Consider the following 23,257-nt stretch of genomic DNA (forward strand, 5'->3'; position numbering starts at 1 on the left):
ATTAAACAAATAAAATTAAAAAATAAATTGTGTATACAAAAAAAAAACGATCTTATATCTATACATACATATCTTTTTCTCGTTATTATATTAAATAAATTAAAAATTTTAATTGTAACTATTTTCAAATGCAATTTAACATTAAAATATTTTTTCTCATTTATTATTGAATAAAATATGAAATTATGAAATCAATAACCAAAGTCATAAAATATCGATATAATAACATAGATCAATATTTATGAGAATCGGTAAATAAAAATAGAAAAATAAAATCACAGATTATATACCACGTCATATACTTAATTTTATATGTAATATTATGTAATATAATGATAATCAAGGTATAATATTCCATAATAGATTAGATATAATATAAATATTGTTACCATTTTGCGACTTAATATACGACAATGTTGAGTATGTATAAATATATATAAGAATTAAGAAAATTTGGAAAGTACATCTTACCCCTTGATGCAAATCTTTAGGGTAACATATAATTAATACTTGATTTATAATATAACTTGATTTTTTAAAACATAGGAATAGAGAGAAAAAAAATTAGTGCAACGCTTTATATAGTTCTGTCAATGAAAAGAAGTATATATTAAATGCATAATGCATCTTAACATATTAAAATTGTTTCTCTCTCTTTTTCGTAAGTTAATAATATTCTATCTAACTTGAAACAATTGACAAGGAATGCAGCGTCTAGTATCTAACATCTATAATAATCATACCTTGTTGTTGTTTCAATAAAGTCGATCGAATGGAAATGTCATCATGAAGAATAAAAATGCAACAATCTTTACTTACGCAGATATGAATAAAACTCACGACTGCAATAAAACTCATCTATAAAAAAATACAATATAACAGCTCGCGCGTTTAGTTCGCACACGAGAGAGAACAAAACGCACTTGTGTTTTTTGTTCGCGTACAGAATTTCAACTGAAAGATTAATACGTACACTGAAGTATTTACAACCCGTTAATAAATTTTCAATATAATTTAACGATTTATATAAGATAAGACTTCATGCTGTCATATTAAGTGTTACTCTCAGTGGAGTTACTCTGAGATCGTAATGACGAATAACAGCCCTGACAGACTCTAACCGGCTTTAGGATACCGAGCCTGGATATTTTGGACTCGAATCGGCTGCATCTGTATGAAATAATTTATTCGGCTACCCAAAGCAATAAGAAATCAGAATAATTTTTTTGAATAATTACAATCTCCAAGACTTACCTCGAACAGAATACTTGCCCACAGTTGCGGCAATGGTGTCTTCTTTCATATAGATTGAATCTGACGCCGCAACCAGCGCAAGAGTCTGCTCCCTCGTCTTTCAGCCAGTGATCAGCGACCGTACGTCCAGGTTGTTCGCACACGCTCCATGAAAATACTCTACCACGAGTGTCACCTACATAGACTGTCCTGTGATCCCTGCAAAGTACAACATATGTTTTAATGTACCTAATATTATCTCATAAATAATTAAATTTTATGTTCATTAATCACATATAAAAGTGAATATTGGTACAATTATAAACTGAGATATTTTATTTCAATTATAGTCATTTTTTATATTTATTGAAAAAGAGATTGCAAACCAATAAGTAAATTTAGCAAAATTTATTTTATTATGAGAAATATTACATTATTAATATATTACAATAATTTCAACAAAATATTATATATTCAAGTATTATATACTCTTCACAAATACCTTGATACTGCTAGGGCCGTGATGGATGCTGGTTCTGCATTATCTTTACGATCATAGGCAGTATGCATTGTTAATTTACTGCGAAATACCAATTGTCTTTGCCACTTGAAACCATCCCGCAGAATATTTTGCGGATTAATCTTTCGCGGCTTTGTGTCAGCTTCGGTAACCATAACGAAACTATCGGTCAAACTAGTATCGCTTTTACTAGCCCTCAAGGCTCCTTCGGAATCTCCGGGATTACTGACGGACTCGCTGTAAAACATAACAAAGGTATATTCCACGATTACAATAAGATCTCCGCGACTATAAATTGATTATATAAACCAACTGTATTACCTAGTTTGTGTGCCTTCGCTATCGGCACGTCCGCCACCTTCGCTTTTCCTGAACATCGGATTTCCGCGACTTTTTCGACGCAATACGACCAGTGATGCATGATTATTCTGAGGTGAAGGCTTATTACTTGAACCATTACTAGATTCATTATCGGAACATTCCTCTTTTTCCTCATGAAGCCTGGAAGCTTCTTTGGCATTTTCCGCTTCAGAGAGACTACTTTCAGAGCCACTTTTCATAAGTACACCTTAAAGTAAAAGTCTATTACAACTGCATTCATTGATATATGCCGCGATATTACTTACCTGATCCCTCAGCAGATATACTCATTTGTTTGACTAATTCCTGAACTCTCTTCTTCGTTTCAGTTTGATTGCCTTCCGTGTTTTGTTTCTCATTTTTTTCTTTGGCAGTTGTTACTTCTTCAGGCTTTTCTTCCTCCGCAGGTACTTGCACGTAATCCATCGACCACATCTATAAATAAATTGCATTCAGTTAGAATATCAACAAATATATTTTTTTCATTGAGAGAATTTTACTAAAATATTTTAGAGGAATGGAAACGTTGTATCTTACACGAGCAACACCATCAGTAGAGCCAGTCATAATAACATTTTGAGAGTCCCATTCATGAGTCTGACTGAAAGCGACACATAATATTTGTTGCATTCTATCAGCGCGGCCAACGCATGTATTAACACTCGCCAATTCTTCCCCATTGATACTCCACACGTGTAACCATGTTGCTGCGCATGTAGCTATGTCTCCCTGCAAATATATTTTTTTATATAACACTTTAATACATATACTTATGTACTTTACATCTTTACGTTAATGTAAATACCGTTAATTCATTTATCGCTACTGCAGCCACTGGTCCTGCATGACCTCTAAGCTGACGCACGAATAGACATCGGGATAAATCCCATATAATTGCCGTACCATCTCGCGATCCAGACACGATAACGTTATATGCGGGACTGGATGATAAACATGTGACTGCATCGGTATGTCCATACAGGCATTGTTTTATGGAAAGTTGCCGTTTGACGTACTCCCAAACAGTAACGACCTACAAACATGTCCATTTAATATTAGCATAAAATAGAATAGAAAAGGATAGCTTCAGGTAATTTTTTTCAAATCAATTTTAAATTATTTCTCAAATAACTGTACTGAAATATTAATAAAATAGAATGCGATGTGTCTAAAATAGGTTCACAGTTTTTATTCGAAAAACTCGTTTTTTCTTTCTTGAAGCTATCTTGTATTTATCCCCTCTTTCCTACAAACGAGAAGCTTACGGAGCTGGTGCCAGCAGTAACTATCAATTTGGAAGACGGACAAACGCATGCCACTATTTCCCCGCTGCTTTGCATCATAGCCTCACCGACAAAAATCGCCTTGTCACTGTCATAATTCCCTATTCTAAGAGAATGATCGGCGAATCCCCATGCTACGTACTTATTATAGGAGGGTGGAATGAGTGACTTATTTTGTTCCACCGCTAACACAGCTTTATCAACGTGCAATATCTGTCCAACGGGACCCTTTAATTCTGTGAAAGAGAAGAAATAAATTAAATATTTAAAAATGTGCGGAGTTATTAATGGATTAATGGAGAATATCAATTAGAAAAATATGAACCTTTAATGGGTTGCAGCGACGGTTTCAAATTATCGAGATTATGGAAGAACAATTTGTCAGACGTAGTGATGCTCAGTCCAGGGGTAATGGGTCCAGGATCTATAACGCTGGTTCTCTGCGTCATCTTCTTCGCTGGATGTGGCTTCTTGAATAATTGCTTAGGTATCTGACCGAAATTATTGATGAAGCCGATAGTAGCATTCTTTTTCAGCGGGTCATCGATGCTATAATCGAAACGGAATTAGAAAACTTATTCTAGGCGATCTTGGGAATAATAAATGAATGGAATTATGAATTAATTATGTAAACTGACTTGTAGATATCAACGTTGCCTTCGTAAAACAAATGATGGAATACATTAACGGCTTCGACAGCCGCCGGACCATTCTGCTTGCACCCAAATATTAGATCGATCCACTGGTGGAGATGCTGCGACACATAGTCGCACTCCAATGCGAGTCTGTGTACACGGATAAATTCACGAGGATCCTGCTTTGCCCAAGGGGGAAGGACGATATCGCCGAGTTGAACACCGCTTTGCTTAGAGCCTGTAGGCAAAATGTCATGTGTGAAACCATTACGCACGAAGAAATTGAAATAATGTACTGTTCGATTAGATATTTACCTAAATCAAAATGATTTGAATTGACTAGGAATTCCGGGAGATAAAAAAATTCCGGGATAAGTTCTTTCACGTCGGCCATGTTGTGTTTGGAAGCGGACAGCCACGCTTCCTTTATGCTATTGAACATCCTGTCGGCTAAATCAAAATGCCCACCCTGCAAAAAATCACACACAATTAGTAATCACACATATGAAAATTGAGAATAAAAATATTTCCGACATGTACAAACCTGTAATCTGAGAAAATGTTGCGTGAATGGTTCCATTCTTACTAAATAGGAACATACTATCATCGCTGAGGAATAATGTGTGCCATAATGATAAGGGGGAGTCTCTCCATGTGGATCATCCCATTCTTTATATCTACAAAAAGAATAATTATTTTAAAGACATATCCATGATGTATATGTATGTCACTATATTTTCTATACCTTTTCTTAAATTGCAACAATCGTTCGGAACTTTGTGCACCCATAGGTTTGCTGAAATCTCTAAACGTCGATGAATCTGTGAGATCAAGTTCCTCGCTATCATAATCGGCTAAGATCCACGGGAAAATCGGATATTGCATGAGATCGTTATAGCTACGACCCGCTAGAGTATTGAGATGCATCAGATATTGGAAGTTAGATATTTCTCCTCTCTGAAAGAAAATATCCCTAATTAATAAGGAGTACAGACTTCATCATTTATCCTATTTATTTTACTTAGTTGTTGTAACTACTAACCACCCATCTCTGGGTAACCGAAGTTTCTCCTATAAGATTTGAGAGCAAGCCGGTGGCCTGCTCGACATTCGCCGTTCGCCTCTGACCAGCTACGGATTGTTGAGCGCTGTCGGCGATCGCAGTAGCGAATGTCATGAACCTTTGATAAACTTTGTTCCTTACTTTTCGCGGAAATGCCAATAAATAGTTTCTACCATCTCCACTGAATACTTCTAACGCCATAGGTTGTAATAAGTATCGCCTCTTATGTACTTCCCTGTGAATAACAAAGTCCATATTTTAAAATTATTCAAATGTCAAAATGTAAAAAAAACAATTTTGTCTCTAGAATACCTGATGTCTTCGTAATTAAATTTGGAACATTGTCTCATCGCTCTGGATCTTCTGGGAGATCCCGGCGACGGTAGAATCGGTTCATATGCATCTGGCAAACTCTCTATATCTCTTATCTCTCTAGATTTCAACAATGTAAATCCGTCGATCACATAAAAATGTTCCTTTCCAAATAAGAGAAGACCCTCGGTTGTATCCAAACCCTGTATTCGCGCGCATCTAAACATGTGACTTATCTGAAATGTGAAAGATTGAAAAAAAAGCGTTTCGATTGTAACATGGCAATTTTATGGACAATTTTATCGACATGTGACAACCTTCTCATGTTCCTCAAGTAGACGTATCAACGTTTGATTGTCTGGAACAGTTTGGTTGTTTTCTTCTTCTTGTTCGTTATCTTCGGGCGCTTCGTCTGGCTCGCTGGCGTGGCGTTCCAGCGTGCACGGAACCATCGGCGGCTCGCTCTCAGTAGAAGTTTCATTGACATTTAATGGTGTATCATCTATAACGGGATCTCGTTCACGTTCAAACATTCCCGATGAATTACCGAGCTGCTTCAGATAATAGTCCTTACTATCCATGCTTGTCGCTACTTTGTACTTTAGCTGTTTCTAAACAATAATAGATCATCATGTGTTATGATGAATACGTATAAATGCTTATATTTAAGTTTTGAAATAATTCTAGACTTATCATCGTAAAGACATACTCACATTATCAGGATGCTCTAATTCAGGCCGATATGGATAATGTATGTAGAAGAGTTCATTTTTCATCATCTTCTTTCGCATTCTACATGGTCCTTCGGTCATGTCCAACATCCATTTGTCCAATATAGTGGGCGTCGGAGGTCCCCAAAGACCGCGTTCTCTAGTCAATTCCGTCTCGGTTTGCAACCATTCCTACAGATGAATTAAAAACATTTTTAGTATATTGTTTTATCCACTTATTTTACTTTTCTTTATTAATGCAAAATATATTTCTTGTACAAGTTTAGGTAAATATTGACTTTGCTTGATAAAAATCGAAATTATTAAATAGAAATAAATAGAATTCTTAGACAAAATTTCTTACTTGATACACATAACGTTGAGTGTGCAGATTGGTCTGTTGGTGCTGCAAACGCCGTACTGCAGCCAGTTCCCTGACTAACGCGACATGTTGTTCCGTCCACTGTGCAACAGTATTCTGATGTAATCTAAGCCTTATGCGCACAGATTCCTCTTTTCGCACTTTCGTTCGACTAGCTAATCTCGTCAATCCTCCTGTCACCTTTTGGATTTTCTGTAATTTTTTTATATAACCTATATGACTCGATAAATATTAAATATAATCCTTTGATGCTACTTTTATTATGGCTCCGAGATTTCTTTTACTTTATAAGTTATAATTCTTTTTAAAGATACATACATTTACTTATTATCGTTATATTACATGACAAAAACAATAGAGTACCGAAGGGATGATATAAATATTAAGAGACATAATATAATTAAATGTAATAAAATAGAATTAATAATTTTATTTTTAATAACTGAATGACGCACACAGATAAAGAAAAAACTTTAACATACCGATTGGATTTGATTATGGAGTTCCCAGGGAACTCTATACGAGGCTCTTCTTTCTGAAACTACATAATTTAGCCAAAGCTTTGATGCAGCTTCATGAACTTGTTCTCTCACGATTGGCAATTCTGGTGCCCGCTCATTAGCCACAGGCGCTGATAGAGTTACTTTAAAAACTTCCTCTATTGCAGGCTTTTTGCACACATATAACTCCTCCCAGACTCTCGTTGCCGCTACAGCCATTAAATTGTGCCCTTGATGAGACATCAATCTATCATCGCTGGATTCCACTTGCGGATTAACATGCCATGTGGTTTTCATATTAGTGTCCAACATGATTTTTATATCAGCCGTTAATTGTAACAAGCAATATGTTAAACAGCCGATAAATTCTAATTCGTGATTGCCAGCACCGAATACTAATAATCTGCAGAAAAATCATAACATTATTTAATTTTTTTTAACAAATATACATATTATGTATGTAAACACATATATTTTTCTGTAAATTGCACATACCTATGAGTAGTAAGCTTATGTAATGCCTCTAATACCGCCATTTGATCGGCAATGGAATCGGTCGCACGTGACAGTAAGAATAAAATTGTCCTATTCAGGCAGTGATGAAGACCTTCCATACTGACAGCGCCGGGTCGCCTTTTTGCTTGCCCAATTAGTTTTACGATGAAATCAAATACTTCATGTGGATCTTTTGTTAAAGCGCCTGATATTTGAGAAGACATGTAGTAACGTTTTCTATTAATTTTATTCAATTTGATTAACGCGCACACAGAAAATAAACTATTACCTTGCCACAATTTGTCAACTATTCTGGCTGCCACGTAGCAAACATTATTAGTTATATTATTGGCCGATCCACCAGGAACGACAGGTAACGCAGCCTGTTCCCCTATTAATACATCTGCGGCTAACAAATGTTCCATTAATATAGACAACACTTCTGTTTGATAACGCATTTGCTGTCCTGTTGATGCATGTTCCGGCCATGCCTCAAGGACAAGATCTATCGCCGGCGATTTCGCCGTAACTGGCAATGAAAGCGAGTCAACAACGATAACTTTAAAAAAGTCCATTACAAACTTTTTTGCCGGATGATTTGTCAGCCCAACGTCTTTCGACGGCGATCTCACTAATACTGGTTCTTGCTGCAATAATTATCCGACATTAAAGTTAATATCTTTAATTCTAAAATATCTACAAAACATCCATAAGAATACCTTAGAATTTAACAAATTTAAAGTAAACTTTTTAAAAGTACTATGGATATAATAATCGTGATATTCAATTCTTTAAACTTTGAAAATTAAACATGTGCTTTCTTTTAGAAAAATACACTGAACTAATGTAATTACCTCGTCAGCTGGGGTACTAGCACCGCTACTATCCTGACTAGAACTCGCGGGTTTCGGAAACAAGGTTCCAGCTAAGGCACCCAAAACTTCCGCGGACATAAAGACTTGCATGAAGTCAGTGAAATTGCGATAAAGGAAGAACAAGAATTGTATTATTGTCACGGGATAATCGTTTAACCACGCTGGTAATATTTCTGGGCTGTTGAAAGAAAGATTCGTTAATACAATACAATTATTGTTGAACTAGATTAATGGCTCATGAAATAACTTACTTGTTCGTGTGACTATTCAACATAGTCCGCACCATAGCTAGTAACGTGACCATTGCTTCAGGACATAGATTAATTCTACTAGCAAAAGATGATAGTGTGTGATTTGCCGGGACTCCAAACATAAAATTCCAAACGTTATCCAAATCGAGCTGCCGTATAATTGTAATACGTAATTAGTATTGTTATTTTTTACATATTAAATGCTAATAAAGCAGCAAAATCGAGATTAAAAAGCAACTAAATGAAATACTTATTTCACGATTAGACTTGAAACTTCGCGAAAGTACATATAGATACATTTAAAGATGCAATCAATAGTATTTTTACTTTTGAATCAGTAGGTAATAATTTTACAGGCTGCCCCATCATGAGAGCGATGAAGAGAAAATAAAGTTCCGGAACAAGATCGATATGTTGCGGAAGCAACCAGCCCAAATGCTGAAATCCTGGTACGTGAAGCCCGGATGGTTTAATTTCACCAGTTGACATTTGTTGATGGCAACCTGTTACATGTTATAATTATATTATTTTATTACAATTATTTTAGGTTAAATATGTAGAAGAAATATTTATTGAAGCGTTTATGTAAGCGACAGGTACAAAATCATTGCTATTACATACCAAGTGCTAGTGCCATCTTATTATGATCGGTATGTCGTAACCAACCGCCATTGCTCGTGCCCTCTTTGAATTTTTGCAGAATCGATTGCACGGAACATATCGCTACGAGTATACGTAACCCCCAGACAACAGTAGTACTATGAAGACCAGACTGGAGGAACAGTAGTACCCAATCTAGGCCCAAAACTTTAGCTACTTCTTCACACATACTGCAAAACATAATTTATATCATCAAATATAATATATTCGGCATGCTGACACAATTAAAGATATTAGCATAATTTCTTACTTTACATTAACTTTGGATCCATTAAACAATAACGAATGTAAAAGCTGTAAACAACGATTACGTAAAAGTATACTCTCTCCTTCCCCATCCTTGATTCCTTCTCCTTCTCTAAGGATTAGATGTTTTTCGGGGCACAGCGGTAACGTAGCCACAATGAATTGCCCAAACCTGAACAAAAGACAAATAAAAGCTGTAAATGTATAAAATTAATATAATACAATTATGCAAATGTAAACAAAAGAGATGTTTACCATAATAAATCAGCTTGTCGTGGTTGACTCAATAATATACTAAGAAGTGCTAGAAGGATCTGTCTAGTGCTACTTAATTTTACTTCGCTTAAGATGTGCAACAGTTTATGTACTAATTGTAGATCTCTCATTAATCGCAAGTTAGTTCGTTTTTCACTGGATTCCGCTATTAGTTCATACAAGTGTTCAAGAAGAGATCTAAGCAATTCTCCAGGTGCTTCGTGCCAAACCTAAATTTGAATAAATTAATTAAATCAATAATGTGTCTGTTTAAATTCACGCCCATCAGATTACATTACAAACAGACTACATTAAAATTATGAACTTTTTTTAAAACTTACTTGCAAATCGCATAAGAGATCCTGAAATGCTGTAACATTAGGAATTGCACTCGTTTCTCTGCCGCTATCAACTGTCCCTACGAGACTGAACGTTAAGTGCAATATATGGCTGTTTAGAAGAGGACATTTTCTTCTTAACAACATAGCTAGAGTCTGATATCCTCTCCTGCGATCCATCTCCTGTTGGGCTGCTTGGTTGGATCTCACTACGCATACTAGTGCCTTTACAGCCGCATATAATGATTCTACATCTTGGGCCATAGCTATTAAACCTTTTAAACAGATTTAAGCTCACTCTTAATCTTGTTTTATCATCACAATATCGAGTTAAGCATCATCATTTAATTTTTAGTCATACCTAATAACACTGAACATCCTCCTACATTGTCAATCATAGTAGCTACTGGTTTAGGACTAAATACACGAACGCCAAGATAACCGACAACTACACCACCTAATGCTCTGGCTGGACCACTGAGATGTCCCGCGGAATTATGGAGAACTCTGATAGGTGTGGCATTTTCATGGGATGACATGCCAAGCTGTACAAAATAATCAGATTTAAATGCGTGTCATTTAGTTTGAATTTTAATCTCTTTTTTTCTTCTGATTTAGAAAAGAAGATTAGATAAGAAAATTAAGTTATCCATACTTGTTTGGCAATTGACTTATTATCAGCTCGACTGTAAACCTTTCTAATTTTAGCTAGTGTTAATTGCGACATGGCTTTTGCATTCAATCCAAACACAACCTTTTCTTCGGCCACAAGAGGTGCTAGAGGTTCAGGGCCTGTAATAATGTATATTGTTAATATTTATTATAATTATAGAATTATATTTTAAAGATTAATCGTGTTTATATATTTATATATGTTTATATATATTTATATATGTTTATATATATTAATACCACTCAATTGCGGTGCTTGCAAGCTTCCCATATAATGTGGCCCCAGTCTAAACAAAGTAGCAATGTTCTGAGAATTAAACACTTCTTCCACCAAATGGCACGGTCCTTGTTTCCAAGTCAATCTAGAATATCGGCGCCAACAGGGTGGTGTACCGATGTAACCATAAACTGGAGAAGCCACAGTTAAGTTGGCTGCCCCACCTCCAGGAACTTGTGTAATATAATGAAGCTAAAAATAAATACGTTGTATATGTGATCTTGAAATTACTTTGTTTTAATGATAATTACCTTTTGACTATGTATATGCTGACCATCCAAGTATAATGAGAAGCTGGAGTTTTTCAAAACTGCACGGTTTAGTACAATAGCTATATGATGCCACTGTCCTTCATGAAGTAAATCAGGACACCAAACTCTGGCACCACATTCACCTGTTCCTTCAGGTTCCCATTCACCTGTATCTAAATGCACATTAATTTATATTATGTTGCTTTTGTATACTTAATGCATATTTTTAGAATATACTCACTTTGCGGAATGGATGTCTCTTGAGTGGAAACGATAATAGCTTTATCTCTAGCGCTAAGAACTGCAGTCAGACAAATTAAATCTCTTGCTGATTGTGGAGTGCGCACCAAGGTAAGTAATCTTACACAATGGGGATCAGTTCTGGGATCACTAAACTTGTCAACACATATCCATGTGCTGTACGTTAAGCCGGTCTGTGGTGGAAATAATCTATCGCCTAAAATAATTTTTTATATGCTAATAACAATCATACAATTTTTAAAGTTATGAAATTAATTATTTTTTCATTGTCATTACGTCTTTGTTATTTTTAGTATTCATGAAATATGTATGACTATTATATACTATTTTTTTCTTTATACGAATGTTTCAGCATGATCTACTATAACGTAACAGAGATAAATTGAATACAATTATAATTAATACATCATTAATATATCATTTACCTGATCCAATTCCTCCCAGTACACTATTGTCGGCAGAGACAACTGTAGGAGGTGTGGTACTTTGCGGGGCAACACTTGGTAGATACAAACACGCAAAACCTTCGGCGCTCATGTCCAACTCCACAAAAGGTGGTAAGGTGCACGAACCGTGAGCTCTGAAATCCTTGGGCGTCGTCATCGACACTAATGTCTTAATCCGCGTCAAAGGTACTGGTCCATCTCTAAATTTGTTCAGCTCGATATTGTCCAGTGAAACGCAACATAATGGATCGCCCAAACGTAGAAATTCTCTAAAAGAATTAAATTACGAATATAATGCTAATTCGTATATATCCCTTTAATTTTCTTCTTCTTTTTATATGTATCTCAATCTCACCTGAGATCTCGCGGTTCAAGTGATTGCGCAGCGAGTCTCTCTATAATGTACTGAAGAGGTTGATGAAGTGGATGCGTTTCATCCTGCAAAGCAATTCTACCTACTGATAGCAATTCACCAGCCATACCAGCTTCACACATCACTTGCTGATTTCTTTCTGATCGTACCAAACTCTTGATGATCTCCGCCACATACAATTGTAACGCTAGTGCCATTTGCGGATTAGATAATTCGGATATAGACGGGAGTAAATGAAGCATTCCCACTACTATGCCAGGATGAACTACAATTGGTTCAGGTGTAGGTGGACTTAGGTTTAAGGAATTTATAATACATCTCTTGCCGCTTCCAGGAGAGTCAAATGACTTTTGCTGAAATACAAGCCATAGTTACCATTTTTGAAAGATAAAACATTGACGATATTCTCCGATAAAAAAGATATACCTCTACGCTATTTTGTTTGTGACTTGGAGATCTTATCCCTACATTAGCTAAATTTGGTTTGTCAAAGGAATCGAGCGCCACGTCATAAAGCAATCGCAATAGTAAGCACGCGTATCCTAATGTCTTTGGCATACTATCTGGAAATACTGGTTCCAATATACTTCCAGTAAACAATGATATTAGCATATTATGATAATTCATAGTTGGTATCATATCCATCTCGGTGATTTTCGTCTGTGTCGAGAAACATCCAAGAAGACGTAAAGTATCACACAGACTCGATTGGCAAATCTATAAAATCAATATTATTTTTATAAAATAAAAATAGCATGCTATTAATAACATAATTTTATATATGTATATATATATATATATATATATATATAAATATGCTTCAAATCTATACCTCGTGATGGAAGAATTTTGCATTTGCTGGCTCAAATCGCATAGCTGTACTTATAGTATGAAATACTACATGTAGCAATGTTAGTAATTGGCTCTCGTCCTGCATAGTTCTCTGTATGATATCATTGCAAGGTTCACTCTTCTCTGACCTTTGCGGGCCTAATTGACTCTCAAGAGATACAAGAACTGACATCACGTAAACGAAGCCCCCAACTTTTCGGAAAACTGTTCTAGTCCTATGCGACTCGCGCAAACAGGCTAACAGAGACTGAAAAATAATCATATTATTAATAATTTTATGAATGAGATGAGAACGATGAGATTAACATTAATATTAAACTCACCTTTAATATATGCGTCTTTAAAATCAAGGCATTAGGAGGCGCTGAATGCATAACTCCTAACAATGTTGCCATGTCATCGTCACCACCTGCACTGAGTATCAATTCTCTCACGATACCAAGTGCTTGATACCGACAATCTACATAGGGTACTAGATTATGAGCGCAACGCGCGCCTCCGCATTCTCTAAAGACATTCGCATTTTGAACATTACTCGCTAATAATGTTGTTAAAGCCTCCATTACTAAGGCACCCAACCGTTCATCCTCGGGGCATATCGTATATTCTGATCATGTTAATGTTAAATCATGTTAAATTATCACAAATCATGTTAAATTATCAGAATTATCACTTCGCAAACTTATGTATGATCATATCTTTACCTAATCCTTGATCAATCGCAGCTTGCTTATCCTTAAGTAATGTTGCATACCGATGAAGACAAGTCACAAAAACTTCTAACATACCAACTTCTCTATAAACATCTTTAAATATAGTGTTGTGTCTGAAACGAGCAATTTTATTTGAAATATCGATAGAAACATCGCATATTATTTTAATATTTTTCAATAAAGTTTCCTAAGTTAAGTCTTTAATACATTATTTCTGTTATTTTGATGTATTTCAATAAAGCTTTTCAAGCTACATCTTTAAATTACCTAAGTATATTGAGGAGAGTTTCCATACACATAATACTGCAAGAGACTGAATTATTCGTTTTCAATAAAATGGAGAGAGATATAAGTTCTTTACACGGAACAAAATTAAGTTGGAAAACAATAAATTCCAACAGCTGAAAGAATTTTTCTTGTATCTCCGGATTCTTCAAATGGATTTTCTCTGCAAATTGGGATAGGGTATTCTGTCCTTCGAGAATAAAATAATTTGCATTATCGCTGTGATACACGCTAGATATTGCGTCCAATATAGTGCAACACAGAAGTGGTGAATTAGATTTTACGAATACAGATTGCAATACTTGGAATGCTTGAATATTTCGGACACTTCCTCCTGTAGGAGTAATAAAATTGTATAAAGTATGTTCGCTTCATTTCACAAATATTTTATTTATAAAGTTATACCTCTGTTACTTGGTTGTGGCAAAGTAAACCCAAGCATTTGAAACAAAGATCCCATACTAGCTTGGCTTGGCTTTAATTCTGTGTGACCGCACATTGTTAAAGATGCTAACATTAGTACCAAATTTCGGATAGCATCTTGTGCTTCCGCTCTACTATCTTGTTCTAATCTTGATGGCGCATGTCTACATAGAAAAATATCTTTTTTATTGTATCAAAGCTACTGAATTTTGTAATTTCAACATTTACTTACTTTAACAGAAATTCAGATAGAAATATATAGCCTTGACAAGCACGAAAATCATCTAACAATGTCTGAGAAACCTCACTGGAATCTTTTAGAAAACAGAACACTGTTACGAACATTTCTACAACTTCTAATGGTGCCAGCTCAGGTACACGTTGCATATTATCGATACAGAGTGCTATGCATCCTTTATCTACAAGATGAATCAATACATAAAATAGATTTGATCTTGAACTAATATAGGTATACAATAGCATGTTAAACTTACTATGAATATAGGCTACTACGTTCTGTGTAAGACCATGTCGAGATAGCGTCATCAAGACTTCGGCGGCACTTTTACGCCACATAATATTGTACTGTGGACACCAACTGGTTATTGCTGAGAACAATAAGGTAAGATCGTCTTTACGAGCGAGTTCTTCTGCAGGATAAGGATGGCTACATAATCTCACCAATAACTGCAAATGAACAAATTAATCTCGCGAATAAATATTAATTTTTCCTGGGAAAATTTCAAATTATTATTTTAAAAAATTATCACCTGAACGAATATTTTTTGTAACAGTATTCTACGCTCTCTAGGAGTAAATTCGCTATTTGCATCTGTAATATCAGCGTCCTCTTCATTCATCTCAGGCAGATCAAAGAACAGGTATAAACATTTCACCAAAGTTGATGGAACCGAGGCAGCAGTCATGGCCTAGAAGGAATTTTATATTGCAGAAAAAAATTTGTCTCCAGAAATAATAAATAGATAATTAATCAGAGAAATTCAATTCACTTGTATCAAAGACGTATCACCCGCTGCCAACAGATTTAACGCAGATAACAACATCCAGCCGTTGCTTGACTCCTCGCTATTCTCGATTTCTAGAAACTTCACGATGGCACAGCTTGCAGTCTCAGTGCTCTGATTGCTCGCTCTCCTCCTAATCTCAGATACCATCAGTCTTGATACTTGTTGTGTAAATGCCAAAATGTCCCAGAACTTTTCGTTCATATCTCCTGATGGACTAGAGCCAAATACCTGGCGGAACGAGACGATCTTTTTGTAATTACAATGATAACGATATGAGAATATAAAAACATCCTAAAGTAAAAGATTCGTTCTAGTATCGAAGGGAAAGAAATATCTCGATATACTGCTTTATATAAGAATATGGAGTTCGATCATTTGTATTACACTAGTGTATGCTAAAAGTTGCTATGTATGAAATTGATAGAATTAAATGTGAAAACATAATTATTTTAAACAATTATAAATATCAAATAATGATATGAATAAGTACAATTTGTTTCCAACTTATTGCACCAGTCCAAAATATTCTTTAAAAAAAAAAGACTTTTGTTATTTCTTTGTCGATTATGTCAGTGCTTTAGATACTTTATATAAAGCAGTCTTTAATGTACACTAATTCAGTATTTCAATTCGCATGATTGCACTCAACATTAAAGAATCACTTTTTATTGTATTGTACCTTGCAAAATAACGGCAACATGTTGTATAATTTATCATCACGTTCAGTGTCTGAGAGGGGATGCGGTGGATGGGTATACTCGGAGAATAGTTTCTTGAGATGCATAAGCCCCAAAGCGGTGTGCTGAGGATTCGTACCACCGGCACAATCATCCAAACCACCGGTACCACTCGAGCCCATACCTCCGACGCTGGTACCCCCTCGTAATTTGCGCATTATGTTCATACTTAAGATTTGCTGAAAGGAAAAGAAGAAAACCTAGAATTCCTCCTTATCTTTATATACTTGTTTTCAATAATTTTGTGTTCCAAAATTCACTGCCAGCCTTGAAAATCTATAGTTCACTCTATGTGCAATAAATTTTGGAACAGAACCAATTATTTCAAAGTACAACAAAGTACACAGCTGTTTTCCAGTTGTGACACAGGAAAGATCTGTTACATAGAAGGATTTTTTCTCGGGACTATCATTCAGACGACATCAAAATTGTCAATCTGCAGAAGTTGAAGTGATAATAAATCGAAATACAAATTTTCATTAACTTATGGCACATTTCCAAAAAAGGATTAAAAAGTACTCTTAAAAAGTTAAGAAGAAAAATATTAAAAAAAAAGATCAATACCAACTCGACTTTCTAGTCATAGCTAATTAATAACAATCAATAGAAAACTGATCGATATGAATGAGCTATTTTAACGAATTGACAAAAATGTCAACGTGCTCAAGAGAAACGACGCAAAATGAAACACACACAGGTGCGCGCGCGCGCGCGCGCCACACACACACACACACACACACACACACACACACACACACACACACACACACACACACACACACACACACATACAGGCTTAACGACTTGAGAAACATACGTTGAATCGCAATTTAATAACTCAGGTGATCGCAGATGATCGACAAGGAGCGCACGTAGGAGCGAAAAACGCGTCGTGCAGGAGTAGTGCATGACGGCGTAACCGCGCGGCCGTCAGCGGGCACACTCGTGCGCCCGTTGTGCGGACGTCGCGGTCAACGTTGCGGGCAGCATGGAGCGACTCGACGAAAATGACACAGCTCCACGCTTAACGAACGACAACCTCGGCATCGGCGGGTCCCCGGCGTCAGGTTGAGAGCGTACGACACAACCGATCGGATCGGCGGTCAACGCGCACGGATCAGCGGCATCGCCGTCCGCCGAGCATCCGGCTCAATATTTACGTCCGTCCGTCCGTCCACCCACTCGCTCAACGCTCGCTTGAAACGTCAAACCGACCGAGATGTCACACGCACAGACGCGCACACTAACACGCATGTGAGATGCACGTACATACAACACGCGTACCTGGCGCGCACGTCGTGGCGAAACCGCCCACGAACGTCACTGCGGAACGATCGCGTTGTTGCGCGCGGGGCCGCGTCGCCGATCGTGGCCGCGTGTTACCTGGGACGCGCCTCTGACCTAGGAGATTCTACATTTTCTATCGGCGAGTCCTGTCGATTCTTAATTCGGCGGGAGACTTTAATATTTCAGTGACAGCAGCCATCTTCGCGTTTGACAGTTCGCTCAGCCAAACGCGATACGTCGATAAGCGACCACGTGATCAGCTAGTCTCCCGCCGAACGAGGCACGGGGGTTTTTAAATGTCGATTTTTAAAAGGATTCTGCCGAATGATGACCAACAGTTTGATTAGCAATTTAAGAATTATTGATTAAAAATAATACATTATTATATATTAAATATTTAAATCGATACAATGAAAGTATTAAGATATTTGTAGGAATGTTAACAATATTAATGTTATTAACAAATAACATTTTTAAATTGTCTGATTACATTTTATACAAATGCATATTCGCTTTTTAAAATAAAATATAAGATATCAAATATAAAATGAGAAAAATACTTGAATAATCACATCTTACGTAGAATTTTATTTACATTGTACTTTGCAACGTTTAAGATTATACAGATTATACAGAATGTTTATAATTACAGAGTGCGCGGTAGCTAATTGACAAGCTTCAAAACGCTTGTATAGCATTCAAGATATTCGCTGGAAAAAATCTGAAATCTTCCTTTGGCCACTTTTTTTCGGAAGTGACTTTTGTTTACATGACTCTAGAGCGGAGTCTTTCAAGATCTTGATAAATTCGCTGTCACTTAATTCCGTAGATTTTATCGATAATTCAGGTTTCATCTTCTTCGATGTTCCTTGATTGTCGACGAAACATGAAATAATCGGCTCTTTCGAATTCGAGGAATTTACATTGTTATCTAATTTATTTGATACCTCCTCTTCCATTTGTATATTTTCTCCATCGGCAGTGTTTTCTGCAAAATGATTGTTCTGGAAACTGTCGTTTTTTTTACTATCCGCTTCTCTTGGATTATTCTTAGTTTTCTCATAACATGTATCCTTGATATCGGGCTTAGCATTGTCGTTGCTATCGTCCTCGCAGCTTGTCAACCAATTCATTATCTTTTTCTCCTCCGCCATTTCCTTCTCCTTAGCCGTCGAATAAAGATATCGCTTGTTATCGACTTCTTTATTTGATAAAGTTGCGGTTTTGTTTCTTTTAAATAGCGTTTCCTTTAGACTCTTGGTAGAAATCTTCGGTGAAGAATTTTCAGTCTTTGTCAGGAAATATTTGCTTAATGGTTTCATCCTACTTTTGTTGTACAAGAAACAATAAAAATCCGAATGAGTGTTTGACACTGATTCTTGACGATACTCCGACAGCATTGAATAAAGTCGCACTAGAAGTTAAAAAAAATTAATCTAATAAATGTAAATACGTAAATAATTATAAAGATTATAGTAGTAGGAATTCTTTTAAATGTGGATACCTATATCAATATCGTGATGAACCAAATGTGCGTACATCGCTGCCACATCGTCCCGCAACTTCGTGTCTCCGAAAGTAAAATAGACCATCGATCGACCTGCAACTGCAGCAGCCATCAATTGTATCAAAACTTTCAATTTCGGATTTCCGCGAAACGCGCCGCATCCCCAGTTTCCCGTTGCGATAGCGGGCAGATTGTTCTTATAGATATCAGATCCGACAAATCCTACATAAGCCTACGGAAAATTAACTAGCATTAAAATTAGAGACAATAGCATTATATTAGTATAATACTGAAAAATAAACAGCAATTTTTTACAATCAGCAAGTAATAGTTTTTGAATTTTGAGAAGAATATTATCGAACAATGAAATGATTAAAGTAATATTTTTTTAAATATGTAATAATCTATATAAAAATTATAATTTATCTAAAATTTATAAAAATATTTATACAAACGAGATTGCTTCACATTTCTGATAATTTAGGAACTTGAAGGATAAATTTAATGAATTTTTATACAGATTTATTTTAGTTAAGATGATATTTATATCAAGATTACAAACTTTGTTGAGTTCACGTTTTATGTTGTCCATATTGAACTGCAAAGAGGATTGCTTGAAGTAAAGGGCATCAATAGCAACGATTGACGTCATACGTCTACCACTAATATCTCTCGGTGTCTCGTCAACAAAATCTCCTTTCCATTTGAAAGTGTTGCTATACCCTTCATATTTACTGTACCGCTCGATACCGCTGACGATAAGTGCTTCCGTATCATCTAATTCCTCCGTAACCAACATAGTGACCATAAGTTCTGGACATATAACGAATCGTATTTCTTCCTGCACGCAGCCTAAGCCTAGCACACCTCCACCCACATATCTATTTACGAAATACATACGAAAAAGAAAATTAGTAAATAATGAAAAATATCTATAATAATGTCTAGAATCTCTTTATTTTTCTTTTTTTAACATTATTTATTTTGCCTTATAATTCTTCACTAAAATTTCAAACAATACAAGTTGTCAATAAATTTTTCAGACATAATTCATTCTAACTAGAATTATATAATAGAGACTCACTTATTTGCAAAGTCCACTTGAAGCAACCCAGCTCCTTCACTTTCAATGGTTCCTTTACTCGTTATATGTAACGGTGGTAATTTTTGTTCTTGCAAATTCCATCTTGGACAGTTTTCCAACGGAATGTAACGTCGTTCAATTGTTATTATACCTTCAGGTGCTGCTCTATGTAAAAATTATAATGTGATTCGAGTTCTACATTACATCCGTTTATCGATAAATTATCAGTAAATTGCATAAATATTTATATAAAAGAATTCATAATTATGATATGCTCACCTTTAGTTGTGACTCTTCTGAAATAATGGAGAAGACATTTAATCTTTTCCATCACCGAATCGCATCGATTCGCACTTTGTTTTTCATTATAGGCGGCGAACAATCTAAAATATACAATTAGAAGAATAATAATAATAAATAAATAATAAATAAATATATATTTTATCCAATAATTTTAAATAAATAATTTAAATAATTTGTACCTATTAAAATTACCTATTAAAATTAATATAAGGATACGTTGCGTATTCCGATTGCGGATTATTGGAATTGCGTCTAGGAAATGTACAAAAAAATGCATTTGCCAGTAGCGAAGCTACTTGTAATTGACTTAAACTGATGGAATCGTTGCTATGTCGTTTCAACAGAGGCACCGCACCGGTTAACAGCACAGGAAGCTGCAAAGCCAGTTGGACTATTTTTGGCATCAGTACTTCAAAGAACATTGTTGTCTCTTCCGAGTCTATGACCTGCGTCAAAAATTCTCTTGTTAATCAAAATTTTTAAAGAGCACAACCCAAGTGTGATGTACCGTAGGTAATACCTCTGAGAAAAAGTGATGGAGCGCCGCAAAATTCCAGCGCTGTGCATATATTTGATTGTATGAAAGTATAGCCTCTTCTAACTGTTGGCTAGAAAGAATGCTCCTCAGCAAAGCTTCCTGGATCATCTCCCATCTATTTCGACAACAACGACTTCCACTTTTCTAAAATATAAAGTTTAATTAATATCAATAATTATTTTATACTCTCTATGCGAAATATCCAATACTAAAAAAGTAATCTTAATACATAATTAATATCCATTTTCTTTATAGACAATCCTGCATCTTGCAATCTTTATTTTGATGATAAATTCTTCAAGCAATTTGAAATTATATACATATATATAATATTAAAAATTTGAAATGGTAATTGTTCTCAATATTTTCTAAGAAAGTATGGGTAAATTTTCGAATTCAAAGAATCTGTCATCTCAAGATTGCAAATGTTGGACATTCTGTTTATTTGACAATATATACCTGCTCTATTGGATACAAACTATGCGCAGAATGTGGCATTCGTACATAACCCTGGCTCCATTTGTCTATTTGATGCGTTGGATAGGGCTTTGGTGCTCCATGTGAACGCAATGGTAACTAAATCAGAAAAAGTATGTGCAAATATAATAGATATCTAACAAGTATGCACAGCAAGACTTATCTATAAAATTGATAAGTTAGATATATTATCAAAATAATCCTTTATAATTAAATTAAATAAAAAATCCTTTATATTTAAATGACCAAGAGACGAGCAAATTACAATACAAATTAAAATAATTAAAATACATTTAATAATTTAATGAAATGACATACATAATACATTTCGGCTCGCCGAGTATTAATCACAATTTAAAAGAAACAAATAATTAATAAAATAACAAGATTTTACATATTAAATAAATTTTAAATATAAGGCAATAAAAGGCCACTCAACTAAACAAATAAATTTTTATTTAATTCTAATATGATAATTGTGAATATGTAATTAAATATAATTATTTTAACATTTAATTTGCTCTCTTAGTAGTTTAAATTAAGTTAATGCTTTGCAAATTAATTTCATTTTTGTTTAACTGTGATATATTATTTATTTTTATTAGCCTTCAAAAATTTAATAATATATTATTGTTCTATTCATGTTAAATCATACCATGAACAATACTGTATGATGAGGAGCGATGACGATCGGCGGATGTTCTCGATAATCGTAAACACCAAGACCTTTGCGTATCTCGTCCATACTCATGCCCTTCCACTCAGGTACATCGTCGGAAGGTTCAGGCTCGTTAACACCAATCGACATGGAACTTGCTGAAGCCAAACATTTGAGAATTAATTAAAAGAGACGCAAAAACGTAATGCATAGAACGTGTGAATAGGCAGATTCTTACAGTCCGAATTAGCTACATTATTCGTACTTTGCGACGATTCCACATCTGAGAACAGGTCCACAGAATGTTCCTCTTCGAGTATTATCTCCGATTCTGCTGACATTCTACCCTCCAGAAGTGTCTAAAAACCATATATACATACAAGTCACACACAGTAGCAGGGAACAAAATGTGATTACGTTATCTATTTGCGAGAAGATTAAAGAAAGATACGATAAAATGTTAAAATGATGCATTTGCAATAAAAGATAACCAAAGCGATTGGCCGTAGACCTACGAGAAATTTAATTGTCGGCAAAATCCAACGGCGTTTGTCAAAGCGTCAATCTTCATGCGAATTCATATAATATCGTGACATGACTAAAGCCAAATTCAGGTTGCGTACGTTCTACGTTCAAATATATACATAACTGTCACAATGCACGCGCGAAACGTACGAACAGTACGAACCAACTCAAGAACTGAAGTGCCTGAGTGATTGTAGTTCAGTCGTTATGGCAGTTGTGTATTTAAAGTCTAAAATTTCTGTATGATTGCATTTCTGCTGAGAGATAAAATTAATTTCGTACTATCATAAAATGTGTGTGTGTGTATTTATAATTTATATCATATTTATATATTTAAAAAATTAAAAATTATATTAAATGTATGTATTGTAATATAATTTATAATTTAATATAATTTATAATTTTATAGAACATTAATAATATATTTATAATATATTTTAAT

The 23,257-nt window shown here is 35.1% G+C and overlaps 2 protein-coding genes across 2 annotated transcripts; both read right to left on the minus strand.

The window, feature by feature from the left end:
* Positions 1 to 1,052: 1,052 nt before the first annotated feature.
* Positions 1,053 to 16,615, minus strand: LOC108685877 (WD repeat and FYVE domain-containing protein 3). The gene is made up of 46 exons (XM_018190889.1): positions 16,379 to 16,615; positions 15,682 to 15,927; positions 15,442 to 15,600; positions 15,166 to 15,358; positions 14,904 to 15,090; positions 14,654 to 14,835; positions 14,231 to 14,582; positions 13,955 to 14,076; positions 13,574 to 13,857; positions 13,231 to 13,497; positions 12,825 to 13,115; positions 12,381 to 12,751; positions 12,005 to 12,294; positions 11,560 to 11,775; positions 11,319 to 11,491; positions 11,031 to 11,259; positions 10,774 to 10,910; positions 10,480 to 10,663; positions 10,122 to 10,393; positions 9,781 to 10,010; positions 9,530 to 9,697; positions 9,241 to 9,449; positions 8,947 to 9,122; positions 8,620 to 8,768; positions 8,348 to 8,546; positions 7,783 to 8,140; positions 7,494 to 7,698; positions 6,981 to 7,401; positions 6,481 to 6,690; positions 6,120 to 6,308; positions 5,724 to 6,017; positions 5,407 to 5,642; positions 5,074 to 5,329; positions 4,777 to 4,988; positions 4,576 to 4,708; positions 4,347 to 4,500; positions 4,035 to 4,269; positions 3,722 to 3,945; positions 3,379 to 3,632; positions 2,919 to 3,146; positions 2,651 to 2,842; positions 2,380 to 2,548; positions 2,075 to 2,321; positions 1,736 to 1,990; positions 1,255 to 1,452; positions 1,053 to 1,170 (listed from the first exon to the last, which is right to left on the minus strand). Exons 1-46 carry the CDS (start codon positions 16,601 to 16,603, stop codon positions 1,053 to 1,055), a joined length of 10,299 nt encoding a protein of 3,432 aa, XP_018046378.1. The 5' UTR covers positions 16,604 to 16,615.
* Positions 16,616 to 18,362: 1,747 nt separating this feature from the next.
* On the minus strand, positions 18,363 to 22,844 carry LOC108685887 (poly(ADP-ribose) glycohydrolase-like). Its single transcript, XM_018190901.1, has 11 exons — positions 22,806 to 22,844; positions 22,529 to 22,649; positions 22,288 to 22,448; positions 21,615 to 21,731; positions 21,138 to 21,299; positions 20,810 to 21,063; positions 20,594 to 20,697; positions 20,315 to 20,474; positions 19,793 to 20,111; positions 19,228 to 19,462; positions 18,363 to 19,137 (listed from the first exon to the last, which is right to left on the minus strand). The coding sequence occupies exons 2-11, from the start codon at positions 22,629 to 22,631 to the stop codon at positions 18,422 to 18,424; spliced, it is 2,331 nt and encodes a 776-aa protein (XP_018046390.1). The 5' UTR covers positions 22,632 to 22,649; positions 22,806 to 22,844; the 3' UTR covers positions 18,363 to 18,421.
* Positions 22,845 to 23,257: the final 413 nt, after the last annotated feature.

The sequence above is a fragment of the Atta colombica genome, unplaced genomic scaffold (assembly GCF_001594045.1).
Source record: "Atta colombica isolate Treedump-2 unplaced genomic scaffold, Acol1.0 scaffold100, whole genome shotgun sequence".
Taxonomy (NCBI): domain Eukaryota; kingdom Metazoa; phylum Arthropoda; class Insecta; order Hymenoptera; family Formicidae; genus Atta; species Atta colombica.

Coding starts and splice junctions, on each gene's coding strand:
- LOC108685877 (XM_018190889.1), bottom strand. CDS start 16,603: ATGAACATAATGCGCAAATTACGAGGGGGTACCAGCGTCGGAGGTATG. Junction 8,769..8,946: donor TATTACCTACTGATTCAAAA/GTAAAAATACTA, acceptor ATTATACGGCAG/CTCGATTTGGATAACGTTTG. Junction 2,843..2,918: donor TAGCGATAAATGAATTAACG/GTATTTACATTA, acceptor ATATATTTGCAG/GGAGACATAGCTACATGCGC.
- LOC108685887 (XM_018190901.1), bottom strand. CDS start 22,631: ATGTCAGCAGAATCGGAGATAATACTCGAAGAGGAACATTCTGTGGAC. Junction 22,449..22,528: donor TAATGTAGCTAATTCGGACT/GTAAGAATCTGC, acceptor GTTTGGCTTCAG/CAAGTTCCATGTCGATTGGT. Junction 20,475..20,593: donor CAGAAGAGTCACAACTAAAG/GTGAGCATATCA, acceptor TACATAGAGCAG/CACCTGAAGGTATAATAACA.